This window comes from Mytilus trossulus, chromosome 13 (assembly GCF_036588685.1).
Source record: "Mytilus trossulus isolate FHL-02 chromosome 13, PNRI_Mtr1.1.1.hap1, whole genome shotgun sequence".
NCBI lineage: Eukaryota > Metazoa > Mollusca > Bivalvia > Mytilida > Mytilidae > Mytilus > Mytilus trossulus.
The window spans coordinates 13,860,409-13,875,473 of record NC_086385.1 but is presented as its reverse complement, the minus strand read 5'-3'; the positions used below and the strand labels follow the sequence as shown (position 1 = coordinate 13,875,473).

Below are 15,065 nucleotides of genomic sequence, written 5' to 3'. Positions count from 1 at the left end.
TTAATGTGCAATAGTTGCATGTTACTACGATTTGTTTAAAATACCAAGGATTTTCATTTGCTATTGATTCAAACATTTGAAATATAAAAATATAAGAATGAAAGGTATGAGCTTAAATGAGACAGCTTTTCATAGTGAAAGTATCTTAAACAATGAAAGGTCGCAATATACTATCGACAGTGCGCAAAGTCCGTTACAAAAGGTAGGCTATGAATGATTATTTATGACATATTTGGACAAATTGCAAAACAGGCTAGACAAAGTGATGCCAGTGTTTATTCAGAAATTTAACGAATCAACTTATATACCTATACGGAGTAATTTTCTTTCAGAACAATAGGTGATTCTTTTTTCAGAATCAACCCGGACGATACCATGTATTAATAGATTATGCTTCTAGGCATGAAATAATGACCTGTTTGAGGTCATTATTTTCCTTGATAAAAATGCGATCTATAATTTATTTCAAAATCATATCCGTCTTATAGTTTTTTGGTAGCCGATTTGTGAATTTAATTTGAAAAGATTAACCAATGATAGGTGTAAAAAAAAACAATCGTCATTGCCAACACTTAAATTTTAGAAACATTTAACATGCAGTTTTTTTAATTCATCGCTACAATACACAATACAGAAACATTATATTTGTGAAATGAATTTTAGTGTAGACTTTCATTAAATCAAGCCATATTTAACATATTCGTGTGTAGAATTTTTAAATTTTTTTATTTAATTTTTTTTAATTTTTGTATACCTTTTACTACAATGTTTATCAACATGATCAAACGATCAACTTATAAAAGAAAAAAATTCACGAAACTTACAAAAAGGGCGGATGGGGAGGGGATGTCATTATATACTTGTTACATGTATCTGTTAGAAATGTATTTCTATTCAAAACACATTTTTTTCGAATACTTTATCCGTTTCAATTAAAATTTTAAAAAAGACACCTTTCCGCGGTAAACATTTCATTACAAATGAGAAAAAAAGCCCACCCCCTTTTCCATAAACTAAATTGATACAATAAATTACTTACGAGTGTTTTGTATTTTCCATGATACAGCATTATCAAGAGGTAACCATTTATTTGTGTCTTTCTTCATGCAGTAACATTAATATTTTTTATTATGTATGGCTAATCATTTCAAAGGTTTATATCTAGATTAATAAGTGAGTTGTATTTCACATTCTAAATTAGCCGTATGGCGTATAAAAACCTGAACGCATTAGAAAGGAATAGCCCACTTTAATGTGATCAGAAAAAAACATTTGTTGGATGCTAACATTTGCCATGGCGTTGTCAGTTTATTTGAGATTTATGAGTTTGACTGTTCCTTTGGTATCTTTCGTCCCTCTTTTTTTTACAAATCTTTGAAAAAATAATATTTTCGACGGTATATAAGTCAGATGATGCATATTTTAAGGTTTTTCTTGTTGTAGAACACAACTCAAGGTGTCAGAATTGCCCAAAGGAAAGACCTCCCTACGATCGGTCTTTCATTTGATCAATTCTGACACCACTCGGTATGTTCTAAGACAAGAAACACCTTACAATAAACATTATCTATAACGTATAGCTCTTTTTCTAAAATAAAGTTCATCAGAGGTACCATGACCTTGTTGATAAATTTTTCACATCGACTTCACATATTATAAACGAGGGTCTTAAAGTTTAAATTCTAGGTACTGACGTTGTTTATTATAATAATAGTTAATTGTTCTTTTATAATACTTTATTCGTAATACTTGGACTGTTTTGTCTGGTTTTTTTTTGTGTGAAATCCATTTGACGCGACTTTGTACTTCATCGAGTTATTGTTCTTTATTCTTGTATTATTTTCATTTTTGCTAAATTAAATGTGCTTTGTTTCTGTAACTTTTTGTGTTTCTTTGATACATATGCCGTACTTATAAATCCTGCCATTGCGTTCGTTTAAGAAAATAGAGCAAGATAAATGAAAAATTCAAATGAAGCCAGAAAACATATAACAAAAAACATAAAATATTAACAGTTAAGTGTTTTTGTATATGCTTATAATCAGACAACTGAGTTTTCCAACATCCTGCTTTAATCGACACATTTTCATGGTTCTAAAATATACCTATCCTTCCATAAAAAACCGGAGTATTCAAACACAATGCTTAAACCGATATTTTTATAATGGATTAAGAGTCAACCCAACCAAAGGGTAAAACACAGCTAGAGGCCTCCATGAGTCTTCAACACTGCGAGAAAATCCATTACCCAAATGCATGCTTTAGCTAACCCCTTTACAAAAATGTGTACTAGTCCAGTGATAATGGAGAACATACTAAGTACAATGATATTGGACATATTTTTAGGTCCCTTAACAGCTTCCTATTCGGTGTGAGCCAAATCCCGTATTGAAGAACATACTTTGACCTATTATGGTTTACTTTTATAAATTGTAATTTGGATTGAGAGTTGTCTAATTGGCACTCATACCACATCTTCTTATATCTATATAGAACTTTTCCAGTAATTAAGTAACCTTACACAATTTGTGTTTCTTCCAAACAGAAGATGATGCTACATCCATTGTGTGGGATTATACAGGTTACACTGTACATGTACAGTGTATGTATATTTTCCTAGTAAAACTCCAATCTATGAACTAAAAGTTATTTTTAAATACAACAGCTCAAGTTTCTTTTTCAGCATGCAGTTTAGATATTAAAGATTTACTAAGAAATGGATACTCAAAATGACCTACAATTGTTATCTGTCAAATTATATCATTACCTTTCCGATGTTGTTGTTGGATCGGAAAAAGTAGTGAAATATAGAAGATACTTTTATAAATGCTTTGACGACACCTTGATCTTGGAAGACCACAGAATAATCAGTAGCGGTAGTAAAGCAGAGGGTCTTGATCTTCAAGGTAGTGACCTAGATTTGATGTTTCGATCTCATGGTTATATGGTTGATGAAAAGCTTGGAAATACAAAAGGAAATCATTTAATTCTAGACACAGATAATGCTTTGCCTGGGTTTGCCTTAATCAAAGTTTCTGAGGAGAGTGACTTTAAAGACGAGATTGATGTCTCACATACAGTTGATGGACTACTCTTAAAAAACAATATTTTAGAACAATTGTGTGCTGAAGCTCTGAATGAAGCTCCTTCATTGTATATATTTGCTAAAGCACTGAAAATGGACGTTCAAACACTATTTAAGGTGCAGGGTCCATCAACGTCTACTGCACTCGAAGGAGTGCCGGAGGTAGATTTTGTCCATTGCCTCCCTTGTCGTGAATGGCCTTCCATTGCAAAACGTTGGTTACACAGAAGTAGATGCTTCAAATGGCCCTCGTCCGATTTGATAACAGAGGCAGTACATGAAGGAGTGTTATTAGTACCCATAGGAAGTAAGTCTCCTTCTTCTGAAGAAAACAACTCTGAATGGAGGTTTTCATTTTCTCTGACTGAAAAACTGTTAGTGCACTCATTCAACCACAGTCAGCTATTGTGCTATGCCTTGCTGAAGATTTTTCTTAAAGAGATCATTGACAAAGTAAATATTTTTAACAAACTTTTATGTTCATATTACATGAAAACAGTTCTGTTCTGGGTGTTAGAAGAAGACAACCAGTTATATTGGGTACCAGCAAACCTGTTGCGTTGCTTTTCCTTATGCTTACAGCGTCTGCATTATTTCATTTTATGTAATTATATTCCAAATTATTTCATTCCAGAACATAATATGATTGAAGGAAGATGTTCAGAAAAAGTTGGAAAGCAACTTGGAATATTTATAGAAAAACTTTTACTAGGAAATATATGGGAAGAACTGTTGTCAGTAGATTTACTGTCAGATTTACGACGTACTACGTGTTATATTTCAAAACCATTAACTGTCATTTCAGAATTCGATAAAACTTTGATTTCACTGAATATCCCAGACTGTACACGATGGATTGATGATATATCATTCAGATCATTGAGTTTCTTTGTTTATAGGATTCAAAATGAGAACTGTCCAACCTTTGTCAAAAACATCTACTCAATTGCATTACTTGACCTATGTAAACGTAAAGCGACTTCTATTAAAATGCGGTTAGTTGATTCACAGCACAGCAGTAATAAGCAGTATTACTCTCGATATAAACAATGTTTATTCCATCTACTGTTGAATTTAAACAACGACGCCGTGTCAGGTTGGTTACTACTTGCAGCATTTTTCTACACTTGTCATGACTTCCGAAAGATGAATGCTATACATCAACTTTCAGAGGAGATTTTATCTCGTGATTTATATACAGTGTCTGATTTTATGGACTTATCTGCGATCAAGCAAGCTACATTTGAAAAACCTTTAGTTCCAAGTAAGCAATTCCTCAAAAGGTTAAGACATTCATTGATCAGATGTTTTCTGGTTCAAAGGAATGAAGAAAATGCCGAAAGTTTCATTTTTCACAAAGACTTGTCCGTTTACGGAGAGGATTTTTCTATAGGAACTCCAATTGTATTTATGCGCTATCTTACATTCTTACATTTTTACAAACAACACAATACTGAAGGAATGAAACGTGCAATACAATTGTTACAGGAAGCTGTTGAAACATCTCCGAGGTTTGATGGTTTTTCCGTTGGCATTAACTTTACGTTTTTGTTAAATGCACAATTAATAGTTGGTGTTGATGGAATTGAAACATACAAAAGAATGCTTTCCGCTTTGGAACCTTTTGATGTTACCGGGATATTATCATGTATTCAGAAAGACTTTGAAAACAAGTGTAAGTTTTATTTAAATGAATAGAAAGTGAAGACACATAATTAAACATATTTTAGTGCCAACATTCTGCAATTGGCTTCCCGCAGACAATTTCTCAACATATTTAAGGTGGTATGGGTGTCTTTCGCCGTCTTGGATTGTAAAAAAACAGAGAATCTAAGGTCCATAGTTTCTACCAAGTTAGCAAAATTTGATGCATGAATACAGATATTTAATGTGAATTTTCATTTAAAAGAACCAATTTATAAGAATATAACTTAGAAATATTAATATTTTTACAAGTGTAGATTAATTTTGGTTGTTTTTTAATATTTTCAAATTGGCAATTTAAGGGGGAGGTAACTCTAAAACAGTGCATGTTCTGAAGGACTCTACATGACATTTACCTATTTTATCTTTTAGCCGGAAAAAAACGTACGGTGACCCTATCTTTTCTTTTGATTTTCTCAAAGCATCATCTGAAAGCAATCTTTTCCTAATTTATTTTACAATTCTATCATTTTGTTTAGTTTTTATTCACAAAAAGTTGTTTTTTTCCTTTATAATCCATACATAATTTGTCATTTTGTCACAACCTGTAGCTTGAGAAAATGCACGGTGACCTATCATTTTCATAATATTTTTGAACATGTATCAATAGATACTACATTTTGACAAAGTATGAACAAATTCTATCATTTTTATTTTAGACTCCCATACCACCTTAAAGAGAGGCATTGGCTGTTAAATTCATGTTGACCGATTTGACTAAAATTCTCATATTTGCTTCATAACATACTTATGCAATTGATAAAGTGTCTAAAATAGACATGTAACAAGGCATCGGCTCGATCATATATATCATCGGTCGTGTCTATGTTATTTTAGAATCCATCTAAATAACTATTGAGTTGATTATCTCCGAAGACTGCCGACGGTCATATGAGCGATATAAATATAAATATAGATATAAATAGATAGTTAACTCGTGCAATTAGATTTTTCTATGTCTGTTGTATTTCATATCATAGGTTAAATATTTATGCTAGTCATCCGTATACGAATGAGTCAATCAAACTATTAATCCTTGTTTCACTTTCAATGTTGACATTAGTTTCCTGTTAATAACTGAACAAGTAACCATGCATAATGCATATCTAGCTAAGGAATTCGATTCAGGTAACATAAATACGGATTCAATAAAGTAGGAATATTTACTTTTGAGTGAATAGTTCACCATCAATAATTCTTGGCTTATTTTTATAAAATTGACCTGGTAGTCCGGCGGCTACAAGCATACTTCAGACGAATTGTGCACATCCTGTTACAAGCATAAAATTTAGCATAGACCTTCCTCAACTATTACTCTTTTATTTCAGATAGGGAGGCATTTGAAAAAAAATGTCTCACTTCCGGTAAAATCCAAAATGGCGGACGTCATACTTAAATCAGCCCAATATCGAAGGCTAGTGTGTAAAAATGTGTTATTATCATGCTACTATCATAATATTTGGTATAAACCTTTGTTTTTTACTACTTTTAAATAAATTAAATAGATTAGATGTCTTCAGAAACCCTACTTCCGGTTAAATTCAACATGGCGAGCATTGTACTTAAATAAGCGTATTTTTTAGGGAGGGTATTTGAAATGTGTTTAAACGTATTGCTACTATCATTACATTGTGCAGGAACCTTTCTTTAATGCTTTTGATGGATAGAATGTATAAGACATATTTCTTAAAAACCCTTACATCTGGTAATATCCAAAATGGCGGACATAGAAATGTCAATTTATTATTTTCAACTTTTTTTAAAATGTGAAGAAAATGATTTTTGTTTGTGCTGGTTATTAAATTTTTAGCTTTAAGTTATCCCCAAAACCACTGATTATATCATGTTTTAAATGTTTACATATAAAGTTGACACTTCCGGTAAAACTATGACGTAAATTTCAAAGATGAGTCCTCAATCCATTTCTTCGATTGATTAAAACAAAATAAAATCAGTATAGTACTAAAACATATTTAAATTACTACAATTTTCGGCTAAATATAACAATCACCACGACATGTACACATGCAGTGCACGGGATACATGATTTTCCACATTAAAAATGACCGCGGCATCCTTTCTTACAATATACAAGCTTATGACAAAATGAACAGGCCTCAAAAAGAGTTTTTTTTAAGTTATCCTCTTTGTCCCTGCATGCAGTGGGTAGCATAAGAGTCAATCCCAAGCTCGTCTCTCTTAAACACCTACCTAAATATATTGCATGAATTACATGCTGGAAAAGACTAGACCAAGTTGAGGGAATAGCCACAAAAAGCCTTCACTTTTACGCAAATAGTTATTTTCTTGCTTCGTTAACCATGTTATACCCATCTGTTAAGTTTGTGTGATCATACAGTTAAACCCCGGTGATTTAGTCTGATCAATCATCATTATTTATGTTAAAGTCACATCTTCAAATGCAATCAATGTCTCCCATATATTTTTTTTTCTCCCTTTCAAGCAAAGAGAAAACTATATCACAACAGGTAAAGGCATTGATAACAATAAGTTGCCTAGTGCATTTGAAAGGCCATTGATAGATATTAATCCAATTGTGTTGCCCCCTTCCCCCCAAAAAAAACAAACAATCCATAGTTCGTCTACCCCTATGTCACGGAATAGCGAAACAGTAGTGACAAAATCATCATTAACGACTGTTCGAATCATGACTCGTTTAAGTTCATGTTTCTCCCCATCAGGCAGATGCACCATGATTCTAGTGTCTGCCTCTAAATGTGAATATGGTGCTGAACTTGAAATACATCACGTGGTGGATAACATAGAATATCCTGACCATTTGTTGCTACAACTACCTTGTACTCAAAATTGTATTGAGTAAGCTGCTGTGAATGGAAACTTAAAAGTTCTTTCTTATTGTCGTCATCTCTCAGAAAACTTTGCCAATTTTGAGGATGTTTTTCACCCTGGATTCGTCTGTGTATTCCCTTTCCCCTAAATGTTACTCTTGCTTCTTTTAGCAGCTTTCAAACTACCAGTATTGTCTATGTTCGCATCCGACACTACATCCACTGTTGTAACGGTTTCAAGGTGTTTCCTAACGAGTATGATGATTGGGTTTTATCCTTACCCTAATAAAATACCCTGAAACTGTAACAAGAGTGGATGATTATGGTAGTTGTAGCAACAATTGCTCAGGATATTCTATCTTATCCACCACGTGATGTATTTCAAGTGTAGCACCATGTTCACATACAGAGACAGCCACTAAAATCATGGTGCATGTGTCTGATGCAGTTAAGGGCATATCCAACAGTTTCAGGGGAGGTAATAACAAACGAAAACGTCGTCTATTGTTTCCCGTAATTTAACGTTATTTAAACGACGTCATAACGGAATCACCATTGGAATTGCCATGGCCGTCGGGAAAAGGCGGTTTCTTTCCTCAAAGGAAAGGACACGGCGGGAATCTGCAAAAAAGCTAATTGAGAATATAAATGGAAATAGAAATGAAATCTTCAAAGTTGATCAACAAATCGCTGATAAACCTGTCATTAACATAGACCAAGACGATACAGATATAACATGGAAAGATGGTCGGCGCCTAGTTGAGCTTTCATTACTAGCCGAAGCTTTGAAAGCTTGCGTGGGTTGTGGCTCAAACTTAAAATTGCATAATACTATTAACGAACAAAGATTTGGATTTGCCAGTATATTGAACATTTCTTGTGAAAAATGTGGATACGTGACTGCTATACCAACCAGCAAAAGACATTTCTCTGGACAACGAGGACCTGGCGCATTTGACATAAATACCAAAATGGCACTAGGTATGATTATACAAATAAATCGCATCTTTAATTTATATTAGCGTGATCCCATATTTAATCATTACCCAATTTTACCCCTCCCGCATTATAAAATAACTGCAATCATCTCGATCATTATAGACCATCCGTTATTTAAAATAAATTTCAATACAATATAGAACAACGAAAAACAGATGCGTAATGATTGATTATTGCAATTTTTACATAAGAATGCAACACAAATTGCATTCAAATAATTTTTTTTACATTGATAAGGCCGTTAGTTTTCTCGTTTGAATTGTTTTACATTGTCTTATCGGGGCCTTTTATAGCTGACCATGCAGTATGGGCTTTGCTCATTTTTGAAGGCCGTACGGTTACTTATAGTTGTTAATAGATATAGGAAGATGTGGTGTGAGTGCCAATGAGACAACACTCCATCCAAATAACAATTTAAAAATTAAACCATTATAGGTTAAAGTACGGCCTTCAACACGGAGCCTTGGCTCACACCGAACAACAAGCTATAAAGGGCCCCAAAATTACTAGTGTAAAACCATTCAAACGGGAAAACCAACGGTCTAATCTATATAAACAAAACGAGAAACACGTATATATTACATAAACAAACGACAACTACTGTACATCAGATTCCTGACTTAGGACAGGTGCAAACATTTGCAGCGGGATTAAACGTTTTAATGGGCCCAAACCTTCTCCCTTTTTCTGAAACAATAGCATAACATCACAACATATAAAAACATACGATAAAATATCAATTAGCAGACTTAACTCAATCAAAAAACGTATGATTACAATGTTTGTTTTATTTTGGTCTTTTATGGATAGTTGTCTCATTGGCAAAAATACCACATCTTCTTTTTTATATCTTCCGAGATTGTTTTCATCCCGGATAGAGAAAGATAATAAAAAATGGATTTCTTGAGAAAGATAAAATACGGCGTAAACTAACATTTATTATTTAGCTTTGCGTTGAGATACTATGTAATACAAACGATGACAGTGTAATAAAAAAAAAAGAAGTCGGAAAACATTGTCATATACAAATTGACATATGTGGAAAATATCTGACATAGAAGTTTGCACTTTAACCAAGCCGGTATAGTATAAAAGCTAAACATTGCTAAAGTACGAGATACCAAAGAAATCAATGATAAAAAAAAAACGTAAATCAAATTAATAGTTGGGAAAAGGGGGCAGGGTCAAAATTGCCGCAAGTTTTGTTTAATGGACATCGATTTTATGTATACGAATTAGTCAATATTTTTTTTCCAAATTAAGTTAAGAGGGGATAGGGTGTCAGTATAAAGAAAACCTATGAACAAATGAATTAAGTTTGTTATCCTACAGGGAACTTGTGACTGCCGTCCCTTATCCATCCCTTTTCCTACAATTGTGGGTTAGCTTATGTATGAGGAAACGAATATAATTTAACAATAAAACATCTTGTAGTAACTGTTCATTATTCGAACATTACTATAAATACGGCAATAGTGAATTCGAGTTTTTAAGTATTACAGATATTGGAATAGAAAGGGAAATATTTGAATAATTACATGTAATTCATTTCTTTATTGAAGGAATGACCGATTGTGGCTCTGGACATCGGCAACTCAATAAGTTGTTTGCCACAATTGGAGTTCCAGGCATTTCTGCTAATGCCCTCAAGACACGGGAAAGAGAAGTAAATAAACCCCTGGTAGAAACAGCCAAAAAATCTTGCCTCGAAGCCATTGAAGAGGAGACTGCTTTAACGCTGTAAGTTGGGAATAGCATTGTGTTGTAAATATAAAACATATTTGTAATGATTAAAGAAATGGTAGTACCGTATTACTACAAGTAAAAGTCAAAATTTCTGGTAGACAGATTGTAATACGTTTTATAATATCAACATGTCAAATTATATGGAGATATGTTAAGATATAGGTCTAGCGGTATTTTTATTAACTCCTTTAATATGATTAAGTTCGTATGATTAAACTTATTTTTTTCTACAATCATAAAATACATACAAAGTTTTAATGGAATTAAATTACTGTTCCACTCTCATGTTTTCGATATATTTTCAAATCCAGTATTTATGTGGTTTGAGTGCCAATGAGACAACCCTCCATATAGGTTTAACTTAGCATTTATAGGTCAATGTTGGGTCTTCAACACAGAGCAAATAGAATCACGTACACTCTATACTTATATATGACAATAAATATATCAAACACAATTTATAATGGCCGATCGCCCACAAGAATAGTAGGACACCGGATTTTATTATAAGCTATCATAACAAACATAATATTTATGCAAATAATATCTATATACATATATATCAACAATACTTTCAATACGAAATGAATACATTGACTCCGTCATAAACGAACCCGCCGGCCAGGAAAAACCAACAACGAAGTTACCTTAGTCGATATGGAAATCTGTGTCCAAACCCTAATGCTCGGAAGATCGTCTCGAGAGTTGTACTTGGACAATACTGAAAGTTAGCTTATGTTTACATAAACATAATACCATTAAAATATGTAATAGCAAACAAAAATACCAATATATATATAGTACAAAAAAAACCAAGAAAAAATCAAACATTAATGAACCAACATTAAATCTGAACTTGACCAGTTCGAAGTTGGCGAGAGAATGGTCTGATAGGGAAATAAACCCGCCAAAATGACCATTCACGTGATACTACAATTAATATCACGTGTCCATACATATATTGAAAGAACCGTTAATACAATAATTTTCCTCTATACTTCGAAACGCGGAAAATTATAATTATACAAGCGTTGAACAGGAAATTGAAATAAAACTATAACTTGACAATATGGCAATTGAGGCAAAAATAGTCCTGTTTGTGGCAGATTAAAAATTTATAATTGTATAATTTTCAAAATAAGATGTGTTGTCTTTTTTGTTTTGAAAAGGGTAAAAAATGTAAGTCTACGAGCAAATCACCTTGTGTCTAGGGTTATGCTTAACAGAGTTATTATATCCATAAGTAATGCAATTGCACTGCTATGTGATTTATTTTTTTAAAATTTAATTCCCGATAGTATGTGATGACTAAAATATCTATAAGAAAATGGGTTAAAGGTTTTATTTACACAACTCTCCATCAAAGTCACAATGTATTTAAAGTAATAAATTATATGCTATATGCTTTGACACAAAACCTTGCCTTAGTCCTTTTTAATCGTTAAAATTGTTTGTTTTATTGTAGTGATGATACACCACATAAGGGTCTCGCAATTAAATATGACATGTGTTGGCAAAAAAGGGGGAGTGGAAGGTCGTATGACAGTCCATCTGGAGTGGGTACCGCTATAGGATCGATGACGGGGAAAATACTCGATTATGGTATTTGCGGGAAAAACTGTAGAATCTGTTTATATGCTGAAAAGATAAATATTGAAGCTAGGCCTCATAACTGTAAAAAAAATTGGAATCAATCCTCAAAAGCCATGGAGGCCTTCACGGGAGCAAAGCTGATGCAGAATATTGAAGATCTTTCTCATAAACCAGTAACAATTCTTATAATGGATGATGACGCTGCAACCATGTCAAAAGCTAGGGAAGTATTGGGACATGAGTTGGAAAAATGGAGCGACATTGGTCACTCCAAAAAGTCGGTAGGAAAGGCATTGTACAACTTACAAAATAAGCACAAGATATTGAGTACACGTGTCATACAGTACTTTCAGAAATGTTTTTCGTATGCTGTCACTCAAAATAAAGATAATGCTTCAAGGTTAAAGGATGCACTGCAAGCAATAGTTGAACATACATTTGGAAATCACGTCAAGTGTGGTAACTGGTGCAAAGCAGGAAATGTAGATTATACATATAAATCACTTCCACATGGCAAACCTTTCGAAAATGAATCGCTGTATGTTGACTTATCTGTTATATTCAAATCTGTTGCTAACCATTCCGAGAAACTTGCCCCTGGAGGCTCCACAAGAGATGTAGAATCTACCAACAATATATATGCAAGTAAAGCCCACAAGCGCACATGTTACAGTACAAGTGAATCCCTTGAAAATAGGATTGCTGCTGCAGCTGCACAAAAAAATCTAGGGTATAACTATATGGAAGATGTTTTTGTAAAGGCACATTTATCACCAAGTAAAATTTTGGAAGTTAACTGTCAAAAATTATCAAAAGAAAGAAAACGCCAGTTGAAATTTGAAGGAGACCCTGAAATAAAAAAGAGGAAACTATTGGTGAAAAAAGAGAAAAGATCTAATACGGAATCGTTGGAGAAAAAAGAAGGAGTAACCTATTCATCTAATATGTCATTCGCCTCTGTCACTTGTGATGCAAGTATACCTGTGATTAAATATAGACCAGATTTATCAGAAATTGCTAGTTGTGAAAATATCGTTGTCTTCGACTTGGAGACATCTTCCTTAGGCTTAGATTGTGATATTTTACAAATTGCAGCATCCCATTTACATAAAACGTCGGAGTACAGTACTTACATTCAGCCAAATAAATCAATTTCATCACAGGCCTCAGCTGTTACTGGTTTAACTAGCAAAGGAGGCGTGCTTTTTTATAAAGGAGACCCTGTTCAAGTACTGTCACAAGAAGCTGCATTTCAAAACTTTACCTCTTGGTTAGAACAGCATAAACCATGTGTCTTAGCAGCTCATAATTGTAAAACTTTTGATGCTCGCCGATTACTGTACAGTCTGTCAAAATTTACCTGCTTCGGAGAATTTAGACAAAATGTTAGTGGTTTTGTGGATACTTTGCCATTGTTTAAAACATTCTACCCAGATTTGCCTAATCATAAGCAAAATACAATTTTTAAAGAAGTTTGCAAAAGTGATTACATTGCGCATAATGCAATTGAGGATGTTGAGGCTCTTAGAGTTTTGTTAGGCAATATTTCTATTGACTACAAGAAATTTTCATTTACTATTGAGAGTATGAATTCACAAATGAAGTTTGACAATGTTAGTAAAGTAGATCAAGAGACTTTTACAACCTTAATTACTCAAAAAATCATATCACAGAGAACAGCGGATGTTATGGCCAAATCAGGCTTAAAATTAAACCACTTATATTATGCATTTGAAAAGGAAGGAGAAGACGGAATTCGAGAACTACTATTAGAAAAGAGACGAGATGGATCGCCCAGAGTAACAAAGAACAAATCGATAATTACGAAGTTAATTGATTATTTCAAAAGACAATAAAACATACATATTTGCCATATGTCTTAATTATAGTGTTCTAATATATAATGGTACTCTACTTGTGCAATGATTAATTCAAGTTGGAATTATTTTATTTTTTCAAAAAAAACCAAACCCAATTATCTGAAAAAACGTATAATGAAAAGATAAAACTAGAAACTAACCCTTTTACTAATGTACGTCTCTTGACATAATAAAGTCTCTCTCGTGATGACATGATAATGCAACAATCTTCTATAAACACCAGCTTTTTTAATGCCCGCCCACGACAGTAATGTTTTTATTTCCGTGTTTCCGTTTGTCTGTTCCTACGGGTTTCTGTGTCTGTATACCCGACAGTTTGTCCATCCGTCAGTCCCGAATCAGGTTAGTGTTGGTTTTTTTTTGTGAAAGTGGTCAGAGGACGTCATTGTCACATCGACAAGAAACTTGGTACATATATTCCTATAGATGAGTGATGAGTGACAGTCCTTTACAGTGTGCATGCCAAGTCAGAGTTTCAAACTTGTGGACAAGCTTGCTATGTTATTCTTGTAAAGAAATTATGTAACTGTATGCATTAGCAACTAGACCCCAATTTTTGCAGATTTAAGATTTCGACATTTTATTGTACAGTGTTCCCTTGGATGAATATATACAGTACATACATTTAAAAAAAACATCATGTATACGGTAGAAAATAAAGGGATATAGAGTAAATGTTCATGGACTAAATAGCACAAAATATATAGAAAAAGTACAGATTATTAATGTGCAGGTCTTTTCATTGTTCTTTATCTTCAATGATTACTGACTTCAACAATGAGCAATCCATTCATACTCTACAATGCATCAAAACAGCCTCTATTGTTGACTTAGGTGGTACTATTGGTCAAATATAAACCACAGTTCGCCATCATGTTCCCCATCCGCCTCGGAGTTGTCAAGTTGTGTTCTGCTTATGTTCCACGGTTCTCCTGTCTAGAGCACCATTTTTGTACTCAAGACTCCAGAATTAACCAATCAAAAAACTGGATTTCATGTTTCGGGCATGATTTTGTGCTCCAAGCACTGAGCCAGAAGTCAAGTCATAAAACTTTACTCAGTGCTCGAAGCACAAAAATCAAGCTCGAAACATGAAGTCCAGCATCATGATTGGTTGATTTTGGAGTGTGAGTACGAAAAACTGACTAGAAAGTTTTCGACTCAAGGCCAGGTATACACTTATAGGTTAAAAAGATGTAAATAAAGATTATTGCCGCAACTCAGATTTTACATCCATGATGATAGGGA

At 33.4% G+C, this 15,065-nt stretch overlaps 2 protein-coding genes across 2 annotated transcripts; both read left to right on the top strand.

The window, feature by feature from the left end:
- Positions 1-2,716: 2,716 nt before the first annotated feature.
- On the top strand, positions 2,717-4,783 carry LOC134694103 (uncharacterized). Its single transcript, XM_063555097.1, has one exon. It carries the CDS (start codon positions 2,717-2,719, stop codon positions 4,781-4,783), a length of 2,067 nt encoding a protein of 688 aa, XP_063411167.1.
- Positions 4,784-8,053: 3,270 nt separating this feature from the next.
- LOC134694102 (uncharacterized) lies at positions 8,054-13,793 on the top strand. The gene is made up of 3 exons (XM_063555096.1): positions 8,054-8,580; positions 10,161-10,338; positions 11,810-13,793. The coding sequence occupies exons 1-3, from the start codon at positions 8,166-8,168 to the stop codon at positions 13,791-13,793; spliced, it is 2,577 nt and encodes an 858-aa protein (XP_063411166.1). The 5' UTR covers positions 8,054-8,165.
- Positions 13,794-15,065: the final 1,272 nt, after the last annotated feature.

Coding starts and splice junctions, on each gene's coding strand:
- LOC134694103 (XM_063555097.1), top strand. CDS start 2,717: ATGGATACTCAAAATGACCTACAATTGTTATCTGTCAAATTATATCAT.
- LOC134694102 (XM_063555096.1), top strand. CDS start 8,166: ATGGCCGTCGGGAAAAGGCGGTTTCTTTCCTCAAAGGAAAGGACACGG. Junction 8,581..10,160: donor AAATACCAAAATGGCACTAG/GTATGATTATAC, acceptor TCTTTATTGAAG/GAATGACCGATTGTGGCTCT. Junction 10,339..11,809: donor GAGGAGACTGCTTTAACGCT/GTAAGTTGGGAA, acceptor GTTTTATTGTAG/TGATGATACACCACATAAGG.